Raw genomic sequence first — 22393 nt, 5'->3', positions numbered from 1 at the left:
CAGGCAGGGAAGGGGGACTTCGGAGTCACAGGTGGTAAGACCTGCTGCCTTGCCTCTGGCTCTCTCCAAGCTGGTGCCTGTCCTCTGGGCCTGTTGCCTCCTGGATCCTCGGGGCTGCTCTCTGACCAGCTCTCCCAGGCACTGGCCACCACTCAGACTCTGTCACCAGGGCCCAGTGTGGAGACGCGGGGTTGAGTCAGTAATGCATGCCACTGCGCAGACTTAACCTCTCAGCAGCTTTGCAGTGAGTGACGCGCTGCTGGCTGCACAGTGGTGCCTTGGCCTCACAAGCCTTTGATGCCAGACACCAGGGATGTTGGGGAGCTGTTGGGGGTGGAGGCGTCAGAGAACAGCGGGAGGCAGCATGGCCACCAGTCAGCACTCTGTCCGAAACTTCCGCCTCTCTGCCTGCTGACTAGTGATGGTGGGAGTGGGAGGGACCCATGCAGTGAGTTCCTGAGGGCCCCTGAAGTCCAGGGCCGCCTCTGCCTTTCCTGCAGGTGTTCAGAGTGGGGAACAAGGGCAAGGCAGCCGTCAAAGACCTGAACCTGAACCTGTATGAGGGGCAGATCACTGTCCTACTCGGCCACAATGGTGCAGGAAAGACTACCACCCTCTCAATGCTCACAGGTGAGGGGCCACATGGCCACCATGGCAGGAGCGGGGTGACCAGCAAACCGCTCACAGGCTGGTCCTTGGGTGAATTGAGGCGAAACTGCAAGGATATGGCAAGGCCGTTGCGCCTCGTGCTGGCTGTCAGGATATCCGCTGAACCTAAGCCTTTGGTCTCCTTGGCTGCAGGTCTTTTTCCCCCAACCAGTGGGCGGGCATATATCAACGGGTATGAAATTTCACAAGACATGGCTCAGATCCGGAAAAGCCTGGGCCTTTGCCCACAGCACGACGTCCTGTTTGACAACCTGACAGTAGCAGAGCACCTGTACTTCTATGCTCAGGTGAGCCGCAGGGCATGGGATTCAGAGGTTGTCCTTGTCATATTTGTTCCTTTGTCCGCATGCTTGGGTTCCCCAGGCAGCCAGCTGAGCCCTTAGCCTCCCGGCAAACCAGACCTGCTCCGTGGAGCCCTCCCATACACTTGGAGCAGGGGAGGTGGGAGGGAAGCCAGGACTGGGAGGCCCGCACGTGAAAGGATGAGACAATGCCAAGGCTAAGGGGTTCACTGGATGGCCCCTCAGAAGCCCCTGTCGAACCCTCTGTCCCTGCTATTTCAGCTGAAAGGCTTGCCCCACCAGAAGTGCCCTGAAGAAGTCAGACAGATGCTGCACGTCCTTGGTCTGGAGGACAAGCGGGACTCACGGAGCCGCTTCCTGAGTGGGGGGATGAGGCGCAAGCTGTCCATCGGCATCGCCCTCACCGCGGGCTCCAAGGTACTGGGCAGCGGGCCCCGCCTCCTGAAGGACACGGCCAGGGCCCCCATACGCGATGACAGACACTTGGGGCAGTGGGCCCAGAGGCGTTGCCCTCTAGCTCCCACTCGGCCTGGGCTGGCTGCTGGCTCCGCAGCCGTGGCTCAGAAACCCTGGCCCTGGACACCCTGTATGGGCAGTTAGGCAAGGGCGGCCCTGCTGCGTCTTTGTGGACTTGAGCTGCATGGGCCGAGGATACGGCCAGCCCAGACCTGTTCCCAGGCTGTGCCTCGCCCTCCAGGTCCTGATGCTGGATGAGCCCACCTCGGGCATGGACGCCATCTCCAGAAGGGCCATCTGGGACCTCCTTCAGCAGCAGAAAAGTGACCGCACCATCCTGCTGACCACCCACTTCATGGATGAGGCCGATCTGCTCGGGGACCGCATCGCCATCATGGCCAAGGGGGAGCTGCAGTGCTGCGGGTCTTCACTGTTCCTCAAACAGAAATATGGTGAGTGGCCGAGGGTGGGAAGTGGGCTGGGTAGACCAACCTATAGGTTGGTCTATATGGGGTCAGTGTCACTGACCCAGTGTGCTGAACAAAGTGCCTACTGTTGCCTTGGCCGGCGTTCTCTGTGGTTAGAGTGTTGGCCTATCCACCAAAGAGTTGTGGGTTCGATCCCTGGCCCCAGTAGGGGTGCGTGTGGGAGACAACCAATCCATATGTCTCTATCACATCTCTCTCTCCCTCCCTCCCTCCCTTCCACTTTCTCTAAAAATCAGTAAAAAAATATCCTCGAGTGATAGGCCCCCGAGATCAGTCAGGGAGAGGCCTTCCCTAGACTTCTGTCTGCTACCTCTGGGTGGAGACCCGAGGCCCCAGGCAGAGGAGATTGTAAGAGTGGAGAGGGAGGGAAGTGGAGCAGATTGTCTTGATTGGATTAGAACAACAACCAGTCATGGTCAGTGGAATAGCAGTTGAGAATCAGGGCTGCCCAGAGCAGCAGTGCTCTTGGAGAGGCCAAGCCGTGTGCCAGTATTGCAGCTCTCACACCAGCAAGTGGCCTATGACATGGTCCAGGGCTGGTGGGTCACATGTGGAATCAGGATCCTCTTTGCTATGTCGGCATAATTTTCCTCAAGGGCAGCTCATGTCCAGTGTGCCAGGTCCCATCCACATTCTGCCAGTGGGAAGGAGCAAAGACAGAAGACAAGATACCTCAGGAGTTGGATATCTTCCTTCTGTGGCTCCCCCTGCTCAGCACACAGTCCTGTCAAGTAGATGGTGACCCAGTGTAGTCACCATCAGGCTGGTGGAGACTGGACAGGGTGGCCTCCATCCTGGGTTCCATTACTGAGAAAGCAAGGTTCTTGGAGACAGTATCTACCACAGCCTCTGAGACTTGAAGTCTGAAGTCTGGCTTCATTTCACCTCCTTATCATGCTCAGCTCCCACGTTTTCCAGCATCTCTTCCCAGCTAGGGAGCAGGAGGCAAACCCTCAGGATAGCTCTGAGGAGTTCTGAGAGGACCCCTGCTCTCCAGCCCCTTTCCCATGAGCCTGCCATGGTCCTGAGCCTGAGGACCTGGGTGGGCCCAGAAACATGGGCAACAGCCTCCTGTGGGGCTCCGCTGTGCTGCAGGTGCAGGCTACCACATGACGCTGGTGAAGGAACCTCACTGCAACCCAGAGAGCATCTCCCGGCTCGTCTACCACCACATCCCCAACGCCTCCCTGGAGAGCAGTGCCGGAGCGGAGCTGTCGTTCATTCTTCCCAAGGAGAGCACGCACAGGTACATGTCCTGAGAGCGTGCACATGCGGATCAGAGAACAGGGCTCAGTGGGCTGTGAGGGCTCCAGGCTCAGAGTCACCCGCCCTGTACCTGTCAGGCCTGGCCAGTGGGCATCTCTCAGGTCCTGGGCCTGTGACAGTCAGCACAGTCAGCCTAGGGTGCCAGGCCTCCCTGTGCAGTGGAGTGGGGGAAACACACTCATACCTAGAAGCAGAAAAGTGTCTTACTCATCAAAGGGGAGCTCAGTGCATTGCTCACACCGGGTGACGCATGCACAACAACCCGTCCAGAGTTCTCTGTGGAAGTGCGAATTTGTATGTCTTCTTGGTCTTAGAATTTGAGTCACAGACACACGCCTCATAAACAGTGCAGACTACCAGGGTGGGGAGGTAAAAAACCAAACTTGATTCACATTCTGAAACTTTGGGACGTAAATCTTAAAAGTACTTTTAATCTTGCTGCAAGCCCGATTGAGTAATGTGGGGTTTTTGTTGTTGTTTTTAATGTTTTTATTGATTTCAGAGAGGAAGGGGGAGAGAGTCAGAAACACCAACGATGAGAGAGAATCATTGATCGGCTGCCTCCTGCACTGGGGATCGAGCCCGCAACCCAGGCATATGCCCGTGACCAGAATCGAACTCAGGACCCTTCAGTCCACAGGCTGATGCTCTATCCACCGAGCCAAACCAGCTAGGGCCTTCCTGGTTTTTCAGCCTTGCTTTTTCTGCGTATTATGTGTTCATATCTCTTTCTTATTTATCAGTCAGAGTGTTTCATATGTAGTTGACCCTTGGACAACGCAAAGCTTAGGGGCACTGATTCCCCTACCCCTGCACATTAAAAAATCCACATATAAATTTTGACTCCCCAGAAGCTTAGCTACTTACTAATAATAGCCTACTGTTTACCAAAAGCCTTACCGATAACATAGAGTCAGTAAACTCGTGTTTTTTCTGTTATATGTATTATACTGTACTTGTACAACAAAATAAGCTAGAGAAAAGGAAATGTCAATAAGAAAATCAGAAGGAAGAGAAAATACATTTACAGTACTGTATTTTTTATTTTATTTTATTTTTCTTAGAGAGAGAGGAAGGGAGAGAGAAACATCAATATGAGAGAGAAACATTGATCTGCTGCCTCCTATATGCACCCCAACTGGGGACCAAACCTGACCAGGAATTGAACCTGTCGCCTTTTGGTGTACGGGGTACACTCCAACCAACTGAGCCACACCGGCCAGGGCTATGTTTTGTTTTTTAATTTGCCTGTAGTGGACCCATTAATATCATGTTAATAATTAATATCAACCATTTTTGTTGCAACTTTTCCAATTTTGTAGTTGCCTAATTTTGTGAGATTTTTTTCCATGCAGATACGTTACATTTATTTTTTTTAATTTTATGTTTTGTTTTATTGCTGTTAGAGGGGTAGGGAGAGGGAGAGGGAGAAAGAGAGAAACATTGATTGGTTGCCTTCTGTACCAGGAATTCAACCTGCAATCCCTGCATTTACTCCGACTGAAAATTGAACCAGCAACCCTTCGGTGCACAGGATGACAATCCAGCCAACCTAGCCGCACGGGCCAGGGCAGCTACTTTACATTTAACGGGTTATATCTTCTCCCTTGTGATTTCTTTTTAGAGAGAGTTGTCCTTGCCCTGCAATCAAATAAATATTCACCATTGCTTTTGGTTGGTTTTATGATCTCATGTAGGTGTATACTATTAAAGAATGCCTTTGTACACATTACATGGAAACAAAGGGGGGTCAGGGAACCCTGGCTGGATGGCTCAATTGGTTAGATCATCGCCATATATGCCAAAGTTGTGGATTTGATCCCTGGTCAGAGCACATAAGTGGAACAACAAATCTCTCTTCTCTCTCTTTTTCTCTCTCCCTCCCTCCCTCCCTCCCTCCTCCTCTCCTCCCCTCCCTCCTCTCTCACTCTCAAGTCAACTTTTTTTAAAGGCAGGAAACAAAACCTGACTTCCTTTTTTTTTTTTTTTTAAATAGTATTTCAAGGAGCTCACTTCTTTTGCTCCTCCCCCACACTACACGGAGGTGATTATTTAGGAATGAAGTATCTGGAACGTCATTGAGAAGGGACTCATCACTCCGGGTCTTTTTTCAGGTTTGAAAGTCTTTTTGCTAAACTGGAGAAGAAGCAGAAGGAGCTGGGCATTGCCAGCTTTGGGGCCTCTGTGACTACCATGGAGGAAGTCTTCTTACGGTCAGTAAGTGTGTCTAGGACTCAGCAATGGGGATGATTTTTCCCCACTGCTATTTGCTTATTTAATGATATTGTTTGTAATATCTTGTAGAATTGAACCAGAAATCAGAATTACAATTTGTGAGTGGATGGTTTTTTTAGAATGATAAAGCAGTCCTCTCAATTATATCTCTAACACCCACCTGAGGGTGGACGTATGCCTGGGGTGGAAGCAGGGCAGTGGGCCAGCTATCGGAGCCCGAGTTCGAATCATGACTCTGTTATCAAGACCACGTGAACTCAGTGAGGTTTCTGACATGCACTGCAATTCAGAAAGCGGACAGCAGCTGTGCTCCGATCCTGTTGGGAGTGTGTACGCTTCCCCTGGGGTCTCTCCCGGCAACAGCAGCTTTGCCAAACTCCTCTCAGATTTAGACAGTAGTCCAGAGCATGCCTCCACCCCTAATGGAGATGTGAAGTTTAGCATTCAGACCTTCAGAACTGCAGGGTGAGCTCGATATGACTGACGCATGCATCAGACATTTGTTGAGTGCTTACTTGACAGATACAGTGTTAAGAACTAGAAATGCAAAGAAATAGAATGTGAGGTAGGGATTTCTCCTTGAGGGCCCATGCCTAGAGCAGGCAACAGAATAAGTGAAGGTAAACACAGTGTAGCTGTCATGACCCAAGCCTCCTTGTGTCCCCTGGGACAGCCCTGATTATAAATGCTGACCTTGATCAGGCTCCCCAAGAGACCAGGATCCCCATGAGCAGGGTCCCTGTCTGCTTGTCTTTCTCTCCTGGACTTTCCTTGCTGCAATAGCTGGTGTTCTGGAGGTATTTACTGATGAATGAATGCATGCACAAACCAGCCAAGGAAGCTGATGGCATTCTATTTTAGTGCCTCTGACAATCTCCCTCTTTTCCCCTCCTCTGCTTCCTTTCTCCGTGGAAGCTATTGCTTCTCCCTCCCTTATGACCAGGCCTCGTGTGTTTGGTGCAGGGTCGGTAAGCTGGTAGACACCAGCATGGACATCCAGGCCATCCAGCTGCCTGCCCTGCAGTACCAGCACGAGAGGCGGGCAAGCGACTGGGCACTGGACAGCAACCTGTGTGGGACAATGGACCCAACTGACGGCATTGGCGCCCTGATTGAGGATTGCACCGCCATCAAGCTCAACACAGGGGTGAGTGCTGGGGCCTGGAGCCAGGCAGTGCACGAGGATTGAGAGACCCCTAAGTCCCACGTGCTAAGGGTCCATGAGGGTAGATGTGGACTTCGGGAGGGTCAGTGTGCCAGGAAGAGGGTGGATTACAGCTCGTGCTCCCATGGGTTGGCAAAGAGAAGGAAAATGTGGAGCATTTTTATCGAGCAGTTGTAATTTCTTGACCTTCTAACTTGGCCACTTAGGAATAAGAGTGAATTTTTGCTTATGATGCTGACAATGCTCCCTTCACCAAGATCTTGACGTGTGCCAGCATTTGATGAGGTAGAAGCAGCACTGGTTCCATTTTATGGATAGAAAACAGAGGCCTGAGCCAAGGTTGCATGGTCAGCATGCGGCAGACCTGGGGACTGGTTCCTGTGACACTCCCCACACTTAGGAAGCCAGTGAAGAGGTGAAGTTGGGGGATATGGGCAGCTGAGGGACTTATTTTTTTCTGCAAGTGCAGCCGGTGTCCTCATACCTGTAGCAAGGAGAGGCTGAGGCCTCAGTGGGAAAACTGTGGGACCACAGCCAGTCCCCTAATTCCCGTGACAAGGAAACAGTGCCTGCCCTGCCTCCATGGCTGTTGCAAGACCCCCTGAGGCTCATATCAGGACCTGCAGGGACACGAACACACGTGTCCTGCATGTCACTGACTGAGCCCTGCAAGAAGTTCAGGGGCCCAGGGCACAATGTCAGCCAAAGGCCCCAGGCTCACGTGGGAACCATGCCTGCTGCTGGTCAGATGCTGGCTCCCGAGTGGCAGCCATGTCACCTCGTCTCCTCTGCTGCAGCTCACCCTCTACTGCCAGCAGTTCTTGGCCATGTTCCTAAAGAAGGCCACATACAGCTGGCGGGAGTGGAAGATGGTGGCGGCCCAGGTGCTGGTCCCTGTCATGTCCATCACCCTAGCCCTCCTGGCCATCAACTACTCCTCCGAGATCTTTGATGACCCCATCCTGAAGCTCACCTTGGGCGAGTACGGCAGGACTGTTGTGCCCTTCTCGGTGCCTGGGACCTCTCGGCTGGACCAGCAGCTAGCTGAGCACCTGAAGGACATGCTGCAGGCTGAGGGCCAGGAGCCTCGCGAGGTGCTGGGTAAGGGGCATCCCTGGGGCTCAGGACCCAAGCGAGACGAGCAGAGAGCTGTAGAGACTTGGGGTCGTTAGTTCTTCGTTGGCCCGTGCACCATAGGCCCCCTTGCTCCGCACCCACCCCGCCCCATCATGACACCCAGAAATGCCTCCAGACATGCCAGGTCTCCCCTGGGGGAGAAGATGGTTGCACTGAGTCAGAAGAAGACATAAGACAGCATCTCTAGGGCCAAATTTTGTCCAAGGGGTCATTTCCTGAAGTTTTATACTTAGGCCCATTCAAAGGAAGCGTGAAACTTCCATGATCTTTACATTGCCCTTTCTGTGTTGCTGGCTGGTCACAGTATGCGTTAATGTGACACAGTGTTTTCTTCCATCATCCTAAAACCAAAGCCGTCCCATGTCCCCAGGGGTGGCAGTTGGACGCTGCCATGGGTTTGGAGCTGGCATCACTCTAGTGACATGGACTATGCTTGAAGGTTTGCTCCCCTCACTGCTCCCCTCCTACTTCCTGGCCAGCTACTTTGAGATTCAGTATACTGAATGGTCACCAAATCTTGGCAGGAATTCATTTATTCTGTAGCTATGTGAATGGGCAGCCTAGAAGGGGCTGGCACTGTGCTGGGCACTGTGCTGGGCAGGAGCTCCTGCAGCCCAGAGTCCCCACTTGGCCCTGCCAGTGACTGTGACCCTGACTAGCCCCATTGAAACAGTGGTGGGTGCCCCTCTTTGTCACCCCATGTGCCCCAGCCTGTTTTCTGGCTGTCACCCAGCCTGGCCCAAAGATTGTGGGGCTCTCATGGTGCACAGTGGCTCTGGGAGTTCAGGACGCTGCCATAGATGCCCCGGCCTGAGCCCATCTGGAAGGTTCAATTGCCTGCTCCCTGGTGGAGTGTGGGGCCTTTAGTTTCTGACCACCTCACAGCGTGGTGTTTTACACTGTACTCAAAAACACCTGACCGTAGGTAATGACAGCAGGCCTTATGGAAGCCAGTGTAAATATCAGTACTAGGGTTCACTGATGTGTCCCTATCCCCTTGCTGACCCTTGGGTCCTGCGATATAGGTGGCATCACTGTCCCCATTTTACAGCTGAGTGAGAGGCAAGACGAGAGCAGTGAGCCTGCGGGCAGGGTGGAACAGCCTGTGTGTAGGGTGGACAGGCCGTGGACAGTTTCTGTGCGCCTGGAAGGTTGCGTGTCTTTCCCTTGGTTCCTCCAGGCTTTCAGGACTCCCCAGAGCGTGGGCCGTGGGCACCAGTCGTCCACACTGCTGACTCTGCCATTGTCCCCCAGGTGACCTGGAGGAGTTCCTGATTTTCAGGGCCTCGGTGGAGGGGGGAGGCTTTAACGAGCGGTGCCTGGTGGCAGCATCCTTCAGAGATGTCGGCGAGCGGACAGTCATCACCGCCCTATTCAACAACCAGGCATACCACTCCCCGGCCACCGCGCTGGCCATTGTGGACAACCTCCTATTCAAGCTGCTGTGCGGCCCTCAGGCCTCCATCACAGTCTCCAACTACCCCCAGCCCCGGAGTGCACTGCAGGCCGCCAAGGACCAGTTTAACGAGTATGTGTACTGCCCCACCATCCCTGTGCCCCGTCAGGACTCCGTCCCCATCAGATCAGACCCCTGCCTCCTCCTGTCAGGACCATTCGTCAGAACTGACCGCCTCAGCACTGCCTGGGCCACCAAGGGCCATGGAGGTGGATGAAGCGTAGTTTATGCCCTCAGGAAGCTTCTAGTCCTTTGTAGGGAATCCTTGCCCCATATCTTTCTCAGCTCCCCTTACCCACCCTTGACTTGGGTAGCAGATAAGGTGTTGAGTCTCCGTGCCACACACACTGAGGTCCCTGCAGGGAGCTCCTGAAGATGTAGAGGGTAGCCATGCCCTCTTCCCAAATCTGCACCCCGCTCCTCCCAGCCACTGTCCCCAGGGAATCCCAGCACACACTCGTGCTCAGGGCATTCCTGGCTGTGTGTGTGAGCCAGGACAGCAGAACGCAGCAAGACCAAGTGTTCTTGCTTCTTGATGGCGAGTCAGGGAGCGCAGGAGGCGTTTCTCTCCTTAGGCCTTGTCATGCCATCATGTGTGTCGGACTCAGCCGCATCCCTGTCACGGAGCCCCCAGACCTCTGGGACCATCCAGAGGAAGCCAAGAAGATCAGTTAATTTCAGAACAGTCACTCCACTTCAGGGCACTTATTCATGGGGGAGGGAGGTTCATCTGCATCCTCCATTCTAGACTGGGCCCTGGGCCTTACCATGTCTTCCTCTCCCTCTGATACCTCCCATTTCCACACCAAAAGAAGAGACACAGTGGGAGTCACTTGCTCTCCTTGGTATATCAGAAACAGACCAGCACAAGGTAAATACTTGTGATGGAGCAGATGGCAGGGCTTTGAAATGATACCCAATGGGGAGGGGCTTCCCCTCGATGGAGACATCAGGAAGAGACGGGCGTATGGGGCCTTCAGGCCCAGGCAGGTCATCCGCAGCTGCAGGCAGGGGCTGTGCTGGAGCACCTAGGGGGGGCAGCTGCCTCCTGGTGGCTCCAAACTAGGAGACCCAGAGGTCAGGCTGAGTAGGTCCAAGCGTAGTATGCTAAGAGTGGCCAGGCAGCAGGAATTGTTGTTTTAACAGCTTAGGAGATATAATTCAACTACCATACAGTATCCCTGTTTGTAGTACAATTGTATGATTATTGGTATATTCACAGAGTCAGGGAGCCCTCATCACAATGTAATTTTTCAGTATAAATGAAATATAGCATTATGTTAGTCTCAGGTGTACAACATCATGATTTGATGCATGTATTGATACATGTATTGGGAAATGGTTGGCCACAATAAGTCTAGTTAATATCTGTCACCATACATAGTTACAAATATTTTTTCTTTTTTAAATATTTCTTTATTGATTTCAGAGAGGAAGAGAGAGGAAGAGAGAGAGAGAAACATCAATGATGAGAGAGAATCACTGATTGGCTGCTTCTTGCACTCCCCCTGGGGATCGAGCCCGCAACCCTTCAGTCCGCAGGTTGACGCTCTGTCCACTGAGCCAAACCAGCTAGGGCTCAAATACTTTTTCTTGTGATAAGAACTTTTAAGATTTACTCTCTCACAGCTTTAAAATATGTAATACAGTATTATTCGCTATGGTCACCATACTGTACATGACATCCCCATGAAGCTTGTACTTTTTGACCCCCTTCACCCATTTCGCCCATGCCCCACCTCTCGCAACAACAGTCTGTCCTCTGTATCTATGAGTTTTATTAATTTGGGGTTTTGTGGGGCTTTTTTTTTTCTCAGATGAGATCATACAGTATTTGTCTTTCTCTATCTGTCTTATTTCACTTAACATCGTCCCTCCAGGTCTATTCGTGTTGTCACAAATGGCAGGATTTCTTTCATTGTTGTGGCTGAATAATACTGAGATTTATATTGCATTTCCCTTATCCGTTCCCCCATTGATGGACACCGAGGTGGTTTCTGGGTCTTGGCTATTACAGATAATGCTGCTGTGAACATGGGATGCAGCTGTCTTCTCCAGTTAGTGTTTTTATTTCCTTCATGTAAATACCCAGAGGAATTGCTGGATCATACAGTAGTTCTATTTTTAATTTTTCAAGGAAACATCGTGGCTTTAACTCGCATTTCCCTGATGATTAGGGATGTTGGGCATCTTCTCATGTACCTGTTGGACCACAATATAACTTTATTGCACCTTTCATCACCCCGAAAAGACACCCTGTGACAACTGGCAGTCACTCTCCATTCCTCTCTCCTCCATCTCCCAGCAGCCACTCGTCTACTTTCCATCTCCATGGATATGCCTGTTTCAGACATTTCATGTAAATGGAATCATATAATACTAGAGGCCCCGATACACGGAATTCGTGCAGGAGTAGGCCTTCCTTCCCCCGGCTGCTGGCACCGGCTTCCCTCTGGCACCAGGACCCGGCTTCCTTCCCTCACAGCCCCAGCTTTGTCCAGAAGGACGGCTGGTCTGGTTAGCATATTACGCTTTTATTATTATAGATGTGTCCTTTTGTGACTGGCTTCTTTTACTTTCAAGGTTCATCTATGTTGTAGCAGGTATCAGTACTGCATTCCTTTTTTGGGTCAATTGATATCCATTTGTCCCAGTATCATATATTGAAATGGTCAGGATGTGTTTAAGCAACAGAATGAAGCCATAAAAGCTAGTGTGTAGAAGGTGTTACTGGCAATTAAATGTAGAATGCACTAGAGGGGTGGCGTGGGGGGAGATGAGCTGCTGCAGCAATACCGGCACCCAGTGATGGGGGTCTGACAAAGGCAGAACAGAGAGAGACAGAGCGCTCTCAGATGTGGGAAAGGCAGAGCGATACCCGAGTGTCTGTGGGGAGTGGGTGGCACAGGTTGAAAGTGACTGGGAGAGTGGCACTGTGTCACTGGAGACAGGGAATCCAGAGGAGGAGCTATTCTGGGGATGGGGGGATCTTCCTGGTACTGGACCATCCCAGCTCTGGCATTTCCCCTTAACCTGCATCACATGCTTTGAATGGTGGTTACCAAGGACCCCATCCCCCATCTGCCCAGAAGTGCTGTGCTCTATCCCTGACCTGCCCTGTCCCCCCACCCCCGCAGGGGCCGGAAGGGATTTGACATCGCCCTCAACTTGCTCTTCGCCATGGCATTCTTGGCCAGCACATTTTCCATCCTGGCGGTCAGCGAGAGGGCTGTCCAGGCCAAGCATGTCCAGTTTGTGAGTGGAGTCCATGTGGCCACTTTCTGGCTCTCAGCTCTGCTGTGGGACCTCATCTCCTTCCTCATCCCCACTCTGCTGCTGCTGGTGAGGCCGCAGCTGGTGCTGGAACCTTCCCTGCACGTCCGGGGGGCTTGCCCTGGGGCCCCTGTGCAGACCAAAACCAGCCCGGGGCCCACCCTGGCAGCTCAGCCCTGACTCCAGGAGGACAGTTGGAAATGCCAGTTAGCCCCCCTCATTGATCTCCATGCCCTCAGCTTCTGCCCCCTGTGGTAGGCAGGGCCCGGGGGCCAGGTGCCCTGGTGACAGTTCTGTCAGCAAAGGGGAGAGGGGGGGTCCTCATCAGGGAAGATCCCAGGGTGAAAGCCACCAATGGGGGATGACTGGGCCTGGGGGCGGATGGGCCTCTGCAGGCATACCAAGCCACCTTCTCTGTGCCGCTGCAGGTGGTGTTCAAAGCCTTTGACGTGCATGCCTTCACACGGGACGGCCATGTGGCCGACACCCTGCTGCTGCTCATGCTCTATGGCTGGGCCATCATCCCCCTCATGTATCTGATGAACTTCTTTTTCTCGGGGGCGGCCACTGCCTACACGAGGCTGACCATATTCAACATCCTGTCAGGCATCGCCACCTTCCTCATGGTCACCATCATGCGCATCCCAGGTGGGTGCCTGGAGACCGCCCCCTACTCCCCACAACCCGGACACCCATGGAACCTCTGCCCCAGTGTGGAGGTGTGGGGGCAGGGGGTACCAGTGCAGACACTGGGCCAGACCACACTCCAGCAGCACCTCCCCTTGCATTTGCAGCGGAGCGGGTGGGGCCACCCAGGGAGGACACCCAGCTGGTTGCCCTGGCTTACACACACTTCATAGGGAGCAGCAGGAACCTGCCTTCCCTGATTTGATCTGGCGTGTCCTCCTGCACTCACTGTTCTGTGCCTTCTCCCCACAGCGGTAAAATTAGAAGAACTTTCTAGAACCTTGGACCGCATATTCCTGGTGCTGCCCAACCACTGCCTGGGGATGGCATTCAGCAGCTTCTATGAGAACTACGAGACCAGGCGGTACTGCACCTCCTCAGAGGTGGCCGCCCACTACTGCAGGAAATACAGTGAGTGTCGGCAGCCCCTTTTCCAGGCTCTCCCCTGAGACCAGCCAGGGCATCCCCAGGAGCCTTGTTCCTGTGAAGGGCTCCTCTGGGGAGGCTCCACATGGTGTGTCAGGCAGGGCAGGTCCCTGGTCCCAGGACGGAGACACCCCGGGTATAAGCATGAAAAGGGTCCTCAGAAGATGTGTGCTCACGGCCCCTGCCCAGTGATGTGCGCTTCCTCCTTCCTGCCTGGCTGACCCTAAATCTCTGTAAGATCAGCCTAGGTGGTCCCTCTCCTGGGTGGGGAGGCTCTCCCACCCCCAGCCCTACCATCACTGGGCTGGGCACCCCTTGCGGCTTCCGCAGCACTCGGACACACTCAGTCCCCTGCTTCTTTGACCAGCTCCCACCTGATTCCACCCATTCCCACCACCTTTCCAGCTTCTGCTGGCTCCTGGGCGTTCTTTGACTGTTGGGCTCCCCTCTCCATCTCTGTCTTCACGTGGCCTTCTCCGTGTGTCTTTGTATCTCAAACCTCCCTCTCCTTTGTTTTGTAAAGACATTTGTCGTTGGGTTTAGGGCCCACCCTAAATCCAGGATCTTACCTTGAGACCTTCACTAATAATTACATCTGCAAAAACGCTATTTCTAAGTAAGATCATTCACAGGTTAGGGGGATTAAGACCTGGATGTTTCTCTGGGGGCCACGATTCATCCCCCCAACACACCCCTTCTGCACCTGGAGCAGTCTTTAGCAGGCAGCTTAGTTGTCACATCGACAGCCGTGCGCATCCCCCTGGCAGGCTCCGTCTCTGCTCTGTTCCTACCACTTTCTTACATCACAGGACCAACTTGGGGGAAGGGAGGCACATCCTACCTGTCTTTATGTCTCAGTGCAGTCCCCAGGCAAGGAAGTGAATGTATGTGTGAGTGAGTGACGGCACAACTTGGTCACTTGTCGTAGGTGCCCCTTGCAAGGTGAAACTGCCCCAAAATACAGGAAGTGTTTGGGGCTCTTGGGTGGCAGTGGCAAACATGGTATGCACCCTTGGGAGATGAGTGGACCGTGGACCTTCACAGCCTCCATGTCGAGGGCTGGGGTGCCGTGCCTGGGGGGCCTAGAAGAGGGACTTGGGCTGGCACCCCAGTAGAGAAGCGAGGGCAATAGCAGCACCCTCTCCCTTGCCCACACAGACATCCAGTACCAGGAAAACTTCTATGCATGGAGTGTCCCAGGGGTCGGCAGGTTTGTGACCTCCCTGGCTGCCTCAGGGTTTGCCTACCTCATCCTGCTCTTCCTCATTGAGACCGACCTGCTGTGGAGACTGAAGACCTGCATCTGTGCCTTCCGGAGGAGGCGGGGGCTGGTGAGTGGCTCCTGCAGCTCTGCCCTGGGCAGGTCTCCCACTGAGGCCAGGCTTCCTCGGGCCAGCACACAGGGAGCGCCTCAGCACCCAGCAGGGGCCAGGGTGTACGTGCACCCAGGACGCAGTCCTCCTGAGCCTTGGGGGCCTTCATCTCAGCAGAGGTGGTGCTGCCAGGCAGCGGCATGTTTGCCACATAGATCCCGTCCCCCAAACAAACAAAACCTGCTGAGACCACATTGGATGTTCAGATTAACCCAGGGCAAATTAGCTTCTCTAAAATATTATGACTTCTCTAAAAAGAGGGTTTTGGGGTTTTTTTACGTATTAAAATCTCTCACCTTTCAGTGAAATTTCCTGGTTTTCCCCAAGGGCCTGCACTGTCCTTATTTCTCAGGCAGTTTTCTGCTCGGTGTTACTCTCAGTCCTTATGGCCCCCTCAGCTCTCTCCGTGAAAGGCCTGAGTCTGCACATGTGAGCTGTCTCAAAGACCTCAGCCCTCCTCCCAGAGAAAAGGACCCCTCGGGCTGGAGCTCACCCCCTGTGGTCTTCTTCCGGAACAATTAGATGCAAGTGTACACCCGGCCGTCAGCACTTCCCGAGGACCAGGATGTGGCGGACGAAAGGAACCGAATCCTGGCGCCCAGCCTGCACTCCCCACTGGACACACCTTTGGTCATCAAGGAGCTCTGCAAAGTAAGGTGGCTACACCCCGCAGGCCCCAGGTCTGTCCCCAGTGCCCGGCTGCCTGGAAGCTGGCTCCCTGCCTCCCCATTGTGATTCCTCCCTGGAACCTAACAGGTGTATGAGCAGCGCGTGCCCCTCTTTGCTGTGGACAAGATCTCCCTTGCAGTCCAGAAAGGGGAGTGCTTCGGGCTGCTGGGTTTCAATGGAGCTGGGAAGACCACCACTTTCAAAATGCTGACCGGGGAGGAGACCCTCACTTCTGGGGACGCCTTTGTTGGGGGCTACAGCATCCGCTCAGACATCGGGAAGGTGAGTGACACCAGGGAGACGGGAAGAGGGGGCACCCTGAAGGCAGGGATGCAGCTCATCTCTGGCTCAGGAAGTGGATGAGGCAGGGACTGTGGGCAGAGCTAAGCCGGTGATGGGGTAGAGAGAAAGGATAGGGAGATAAGGGCCCCCTTGACTGGAAAAGCCCAGGCCTGGCCGGGGGCCAAGACTGGGCCCCTCCCAGAGAAGCCATTTCTCTGGACCTGGGAGGGCATGGTGCTCACAGCACACTGCCCTGCTCAGAAATAAAAATAAAAACAGGCTCTCTCCAGTCCGTGCACAGAGATGTACAACAATGGTCCCTGGGCTGTTCAGACCGGCCATCCCACCGAACACCAAAAGCCAGATAAAATGTTAGTCACAAACCATATTGGTAAGAACATGGAGGAGCACACAGCATGGTAAGGAACTCGGACCAAAACCCAGGATCCCTGAAGGCACAAGGGCCGCTGGTTCTAGGCAATGGGCATGGGTTTAGGGGCCTTGCTGAGTGAAGAGAGCAGAAACAAAGAGCCAGGGCCTCCGTGGTAGGGGTGTAATAGGAGACTGTCCCCATGTGGGGCTGAACCCCAGAGGCTGCCCCTGAGGACAAGGATGAACCAGGCCAACCTCCTGCTTCCCGGCCCCTGGGGGTTGCCTGGAAGGTTCCCCGGGTGCTGAGCAGAAGAAGAAAAGGAATGAAGTAGAGCCTGTGCCAGGGAGTAACCGCGTCTCCTGAACTTGCAACAGGGCTGGGCCGCAGCACACCCGTCTCTGGAGGAAGGCCTTCGTCCTAGGCCTTAAAGAACACCCCGAATAGTGTTTCAAGGCCTATGAGTGCACAGCTAAACAAAGAAGACAGTCCCTGTGACTAGAACCTGCAGACACAAGGGCCCAGCAGGAGAAACAAGCCCACCACTTTAGATTTGCAATTGCCAGACCCAGATTACAAAACAGTTGTGTTTACTGTGTTTAAAAATAAATAAGACTGTAAATATAGGAAAGTGAAAACTATAGATGTGATCCAGAAAGTGGAGAGAAGGGTGAGAAGTCCTCAATATATTTAATCTGAGTTCCAGCAGGAAAGAAGAAAAGGGAAAGTTAATCACTGACAAGGTAATAGCTAGGAATTTTCCCAGACCGATTAAACACAAATGCTGGAAGTGTAAGTAAATCCCAAAGAGGATAAAGGAAAGAAACCCCATCTTTGGAATCCACAGACCTCAGGCTCACCCGTCCCCAGCCAGCAGCTGAAGGTAGGGGGGTAGATGGTAGCAGCTGTGGGGCACCCTGGCTCTGATGAAGGTGGCCATCTGACCAGGGCATGCTCCACCCCAAAGGTGTTGCCACCAAACCTCTCTTTCAGTAGAGGGAGAAGAAAGAAAAGTCCTACCGCACACTAGAAAGACTGAAACTTAGTATATACCTATATTGCCCAAAAGCAGTCAAAATGACTGCATCGTGAAAGAATAATATCGGAGCACTCTTCACTTATGTTCCTTAGCTTTCCCAATAACTCACTTCTATTCGACATTTCTTTCATGAATTTAGGACGCAAAAGAAATAAAATAAACAACTTATTAGAACAAGTATCACTGCATAAAGATTCGAATAACAAGTACTAGTTTAGCTTATTGAGCAACTGCAACTTATCAAGTATCAACAATTTATCATGTACTTGTATGTTATCATGTGACGGCAATCGAAAAAAAATGAAAACTGTTATTTCAATACAGAGTCGAACTGGTCATATAAGAAATTTACTCAATTCAATAATAAGAGTCATTTGATTATTTAAAATTTCCCCAAGCAGTCAAAATGACTGCTTTTGGGCAATATAGGTATAACACATATATATATACCGGAAATGAAGGAGGGGGAGGTAACTACAATTATTAATAAACGCATTTATATGTTGTACAAAAAGTCACAAAATTCTAAGACATTGTGTCCTTATATACATAATTGTTTTTCTAATTGAAATTAAAAAGCAGTCAAAATGACTTCCTTGGGCAATCTAGTGTTAAACATCTGATGAAGGAATGAGTGGATGATACACCAGCAGATATTTGCATGTGGTGATCACTTTGTATAATCTAGACATTCTTGTACCAACCTGCCCCCACCCAGCCCATAGTGGACGAGGCGCTGGCCCCTCTCTGACCCCTTGTTATAGGGCAGTGTGGCTACTTGTGGCATCCTTGAGCCAGCCAAGCCCTCCTGTGTCCCTACTGAAGTGCCGCTTGGCAAGCTTTGGCTGTGCCAATGCCAGGCCTGTGCACTGGCTGATGAGAAACCTGGAGTAGCCTCCCTCTGACCTGTCACCTCCTCGGCTGTATTCCCATCCCAGGTGCGACAGCGGATTGGCTACTGCCCCCAGTTCGATGCCCTGCTGGACCACATGACAGGCCGGGAGACGCTGGTCATGTACGCCCGGCTTAGGGGCATCCCCGAGCGCCACATCAGTGCCTACGTGGAGAACACACTTCGGGGCCTGCTCCTAGAGCCTCATGCCAGCAAGCTGGTCAGGACTTACAGGTGCACCCATGCCTCAGCCCCTCCCCCGCCCCATGACTTGATGACCCAGGGTCTTCCCAGGATGGGGTCAGGGTCTCCCTGAACAGACAGCCACACAGGTCGGGAGCCAGAGCTCCCAGGTGAGAGGCGCTGCCTGTTGGTTCCTGCCTCCTAGAGGTAAAGCCAACCTCCGGTGAGGTCAGGACCCCCTTAGGTGCAGACAGATGGTGATGCTCCCTGTGGGGTGGGAACTGACCCCTGGGCACAGCTTCCTCTGGGGCCTCTAGCTCTCCAGGCACACTCCCTCATTCCTCTTCACCTGCGGCCTCTGCGGTCATTGGGCCCTGTCACCTATCGGGACCGGGGATAACATGCTAATAATAAGCCTTGCCCCCTCCTGCACCCCCTCTATCCCAGCGGTGGCAACAAGCGGAAACTGAGCACAGCCATTGCCCTGCTTGGAGAGCCTGCGGTCATCTTCCTGGATGAACCGTCCACTGGCATGGACCCCGTGGCCCGGCGTCTGCTCTGGGACACTGTGGCCAGAGCACGTGAATCTGGCAAGGCCATCGTCATCACCTCCCATAGGTAGAGCCTGGGCCTCTGTGGGTCAATGGATGAGCTGGGACGGGGGCTGTGGGAGGGATGGGCTTGAGGGACTGGGTGGAGAGAGACTGACTTCAGTGGGAACAGAATCTGTGAGGAAAATCCCCAGGCTCTCGCCCTCGGGCCACACTCTGAGCATGGGAATCAGGAGCAGCCTGGTCTGGGTGCTGGCACCTTCCCATCTGCACATGGAGGGTGGTGTCAGCATACCCAGCCCTGAGTCAGGCCTCTACCGCCTCTCCCCAGCATGGAGGAATGTGAGGCCTTGTGCACCCGGCTGGCCATCATGGTGCAGGGTCAGTTCAAGTGCCTGGGCAGCCCGCAGCACCTCAAGAGCAAGTTTGGCCGTGGCTACTCCCTGCGGGCCAAGGTCAGGAGTGATGGGCAGCAGGAGGCGCTGCAGGAGTTCAAGGCATTTGTGGACCTGACCTTCCCAGGTGTGTGAGCTGCACAGAGGGCATCTGAGCCTTGCCCCTACCAAGTCCCACATCCCTGACCCTTGGGACGAGGGCTGAGATTCTGTGGGCCCGCCCTCCAGCCCAGCCCTCCTGGGGACACGGTCTCTCCGTTGTGCAGGCAGTGTCCTGGAAGATGAGCACCAAGGGATGGTCCATTACCACCTGCCTGGTGATGACCTCAGTTGGGCAAAGGTGAGCACGAGCCCCTCAGGGGCTGGGGAAGTTCCCTCCAGCAGTCACCTCTTCTGTGGTGATTCCAGGCTCTTTCCAAGGAGGAATCACTTTAGTTTCTGCTCTAACACTCATCGTAGTATCGACGAGGTTTAGGGGTTTATGCCTGAAATAATTGAGTTGGAAAAATATTGGTCCAAGAAAGGAAACTAGCCCTAACCGGTTTGGCTCAGTGGATAGAGCGTCGGCTTGCGGACTGAAGGATCCTGGGTTTGATTCCAGTTAAGGGCATGTACCTTGGTTGCGGGCACATCCCCAGTAGGGAGTGTGCAGGAGGCAGCTGATCGATGTTTCTAACTCTCTATCCCTCTCCCTTCCTCTCTGTAAAAAAAAAAAAAAAAAAAAAAATTAAAAAAATGCTAGTGCAAATAAACTAAACTTTAAAAAAAAAAAGAAAAGAAAAGAAAAGAAAGAAAGGAAACTGGCTCAGGGAGGGAACACAGCTTGCCTTAGGTCATATTCTAAGAGTCAGGAAGACACCCTGTCCCCCAGTCTGCTCACCAAGCATAAGTCATCTCTTCCCTCTGGGATCTTGGCTCACCCTGTAAAGCCAACTCCCTGTGGATGCTCTGGGGGCTGGACTGGGCAGGGGTAGGATCTTTGGCCAGAGGACTCCCAGACCAGCCGAGAAGCTGGGGCCTGGGCTTGTTAACAGCAGCTTGTCTGTTTCCCAAAGGTGTTTGGTGTCCTGGAGAAGGCCAAGGAGAAGTATGGAGTGGACGACTACTCTGTGAGCCAGATCTCATTGGAGCAAGTCTTCCTGAGCTTTGCCCACCTGCAGCCACCCGCCGAGGATGAGGGGCCGTGAGGAGCCTGGCCGAGGTGGGATGAGGGGTAGCACAGGTGGACATCCTCTCCCTCTGAGTTCATCGTATCCTGCACCTTTATTTCTAATCACTGTTTTCTATGATGGACATGAAATCAAGGCACAATGTGGACTGGGTGTGTCAGTGTCTTCACAGCAGGGATCAGCATGCGAGCACCTGCATCTAAGGTGGTTGTCGAACCCCACTCCCAGAAGTCAAGATCCCAACCGAGAGCCGGTCCAGTCCGGTCCGGTCCGTGTCGGCAAGCTGCAGGGCCATTGGGGAGAGCTTGTCCCAGAAGGGGCCACAGCTGACCCGGGGAGTGAATTTCCGTACGAGCTCGTGAAGAGAGCACTCAGTGACATCTCCATGTCCACACGTGGCACAGAGCTTCTCTGGGTGTGAAACGGGAAACCGGCTGGGCAGTTGGCAGCCGACTCGCCAGGCTGCCCAGAATGGACAGAAAGGTCACCATTGCCATCCATGAGGGAGATGCCAGCTGTAATGAGGCACTAAAGTCTTGGCTCCCAGGATCGCTGGGGGCATCCGGAAAGTCCATGCTCCTCAGAGTGTGGACACAACACCAGGCAGAGGTGACCCTTTGTGTAGCACCATCCCGTCAGTAACTTCCAGAGTCGGCCAGCACAGGGAGGGAAGGCAGTCCTCCATTCCAGACCCTGGCCTTCTGGGAAGCCACCAGCCAGGAGACCAGGCAGGGACTGAGCGGCCATCTATGGAGGGTGCACCGAACACATGGTGACTCAGTGTCCAGAAAATAAAGGCTGGAAGGGAACATGACCAGTCTGAGTCACGGGCCCAGTACCTCACCCGCAGTCCTAACACAAGCTTTCTTTGTCAAGTTTCAAACAAAAGCAAGAGCCCATTTCTCCCAGTATGTAGTAAACTTACAGAACTCACTGTCATGAGGTGAAGAAATAAGCCAAAAATACAAGTGCAAAAGCAGGTTCTATAAATAGGCAACTGACAGATGTTTGTCTACAGTGAGGAAAGACAGGTGTAGGGCTGGTGTAGGAAGGTGCGTGAACAGGAGACCTCTAGCCCCAGGACCACTCATGGGCTTTAAGCCACTTTCCAGATTATTCTTCAGCATCAGCTCCCTTTTTATTTATGTACTATTTATTTCTCAGCTTTCTACATTTTCCATTATTTGAATCTCTGTGCCTTTTACATTCTCTCAGAATTTATAGTTTTAGAAAACACTTGTTTTCATCACTGGTTCATCTTGGTCAGTTTCAAATTTGCATTTTTATCAGTCTCTCAAAGTTTATAAACACTGCAAATGGTTTCCAGTAGCTTTTTTTCCCTTTTAAAATTCTTCAAACTATCATCCTTTAGTTCCATGTTATAAAAAATAAACCTTGGGGCGGTTGTGGTCCTAAACATGGGCCAACGAAAAACATCTGAGAGAAGTGCCTCAGTTGTTGGCCGGAACTGTGGTTGCTATGCCCATATTGAGTTTGCTGGGTCACTGGAGGAGGGTAGAGGCCAGCACGGCTTGGCTGCATGTCCACACTTCACAACCCTACTGCAGGGCTTCCTGGGCTGTTTTATTTTAAAATATTTTTTTTTTACTGACTTTTAGAGGAAGGGAGAGGGAGAGAAACATCAATGAGAAAGAAAAACATCTATTGGCTGCCTCCTGCACTCCCTACTAGGGATCAGGATCAAAACCTGGGCATATGCCCTGACCAGGAATCAAACAAGCGCCTCTCAGTGCATGGGACAACCCTCAACCAACTGAGCCATACCAGCCAGGGCTCCTGGGCTGTTTTTAAGCCCACGTGTTAGAAATGTGTCATTTTTCTCCTTTGATGACACCAAAAAAGGATGTGAGGAAAGATGTTTAGGACTGAAGGAACATTTAATCCGTATG

General features: G+C 52.8%; 1 protein-coding gene across 2 annotated transcripts in view; it reads left to right on the top strand.

The window, feature by feature from the left end:
- The window catches only part of ABCA3 (ATP binding cassette subfamily A member 3), a 51352-nt gene extending 30055 nt beyond the window's left edge, over positions 1-21297 (top strand). For both annotated transcript variants that reach the window (XM_059692782.1, XM_059692783.1), the window contains exons 13-32: positions 501-630; positions 802-956; positions 1233-1388; positions 1669-1879; positions 3011-3161; positions 5296-5394; positions 6380-6563; positions 7379-7682; positions 8973-9246; positions 12312-12516; positions 12876-13095; positions 13387-13545; positions 14719-14891; positions 15456-15584; positions 15690-15884; positions 18232-18419; positions 18816-18986; positions 19251-19441; positions 19581-19654; positions 20370-21297. In XM_059692782.1, coding sequence (XP_059548765.1) covers positions 501-630; positions 802-956; positions 1233-1388; positions 1669-1879; positions 3011-3161; positions 5296-5394; positions 6380-6563; positions 7379-7682; positions 8973-9246; positions 12312-12516; positions 12876-13095; positions 13387-13545; positions 14719-14891; positions 15456-15584; positions 15690-15884; positions 18232-18419; positions 18816-18986; positions 19251-19441; positions 19581-19654; positions 20370-20501 — 3501 coding nt within the window. In that variant the 3' untranslated portion in view covers positions 20502-21297. The remainder of the gene's footprint in view (positions 1-500; positions 631-801; positions 957-1232; positions 1389-1668; positions 1880-3010; positions 3162-5295; positions 5395-6379; positions 6564-7378; positions 7683-8972; positions 9247-12311; positions 12517-12875; positions 13096-13386; positions 13546-14718; positions 14892-15455; positions 15585-15689; positions 15885-18231; positions 18420-18815; positions 18987-19250; positions 19442-19580; positions 19655-20369) is intronic.
- Positions 21298-22393: the final 1096 nt, after the last annotated feature.

The sequence above is a fragment of the Myotis daubentonii genome, chromosome 4 (assembly GCF_963259705.1).
Source record: "Myotis daubentonii chromosome 4, mMyoDau2.1, whole genome shotgun sequence".
Taxonomy (NCBI): Eukaryota; Metazoa; Chordata; class Mammalia; order Chiroptera; family Vespertilionidae; genus Myotis; species Myotis daubentonii.
Note: the sequence above shows the minus strand (reverse complement) of the source record. Positions and strands in the feature narration are given on the sequence as shown.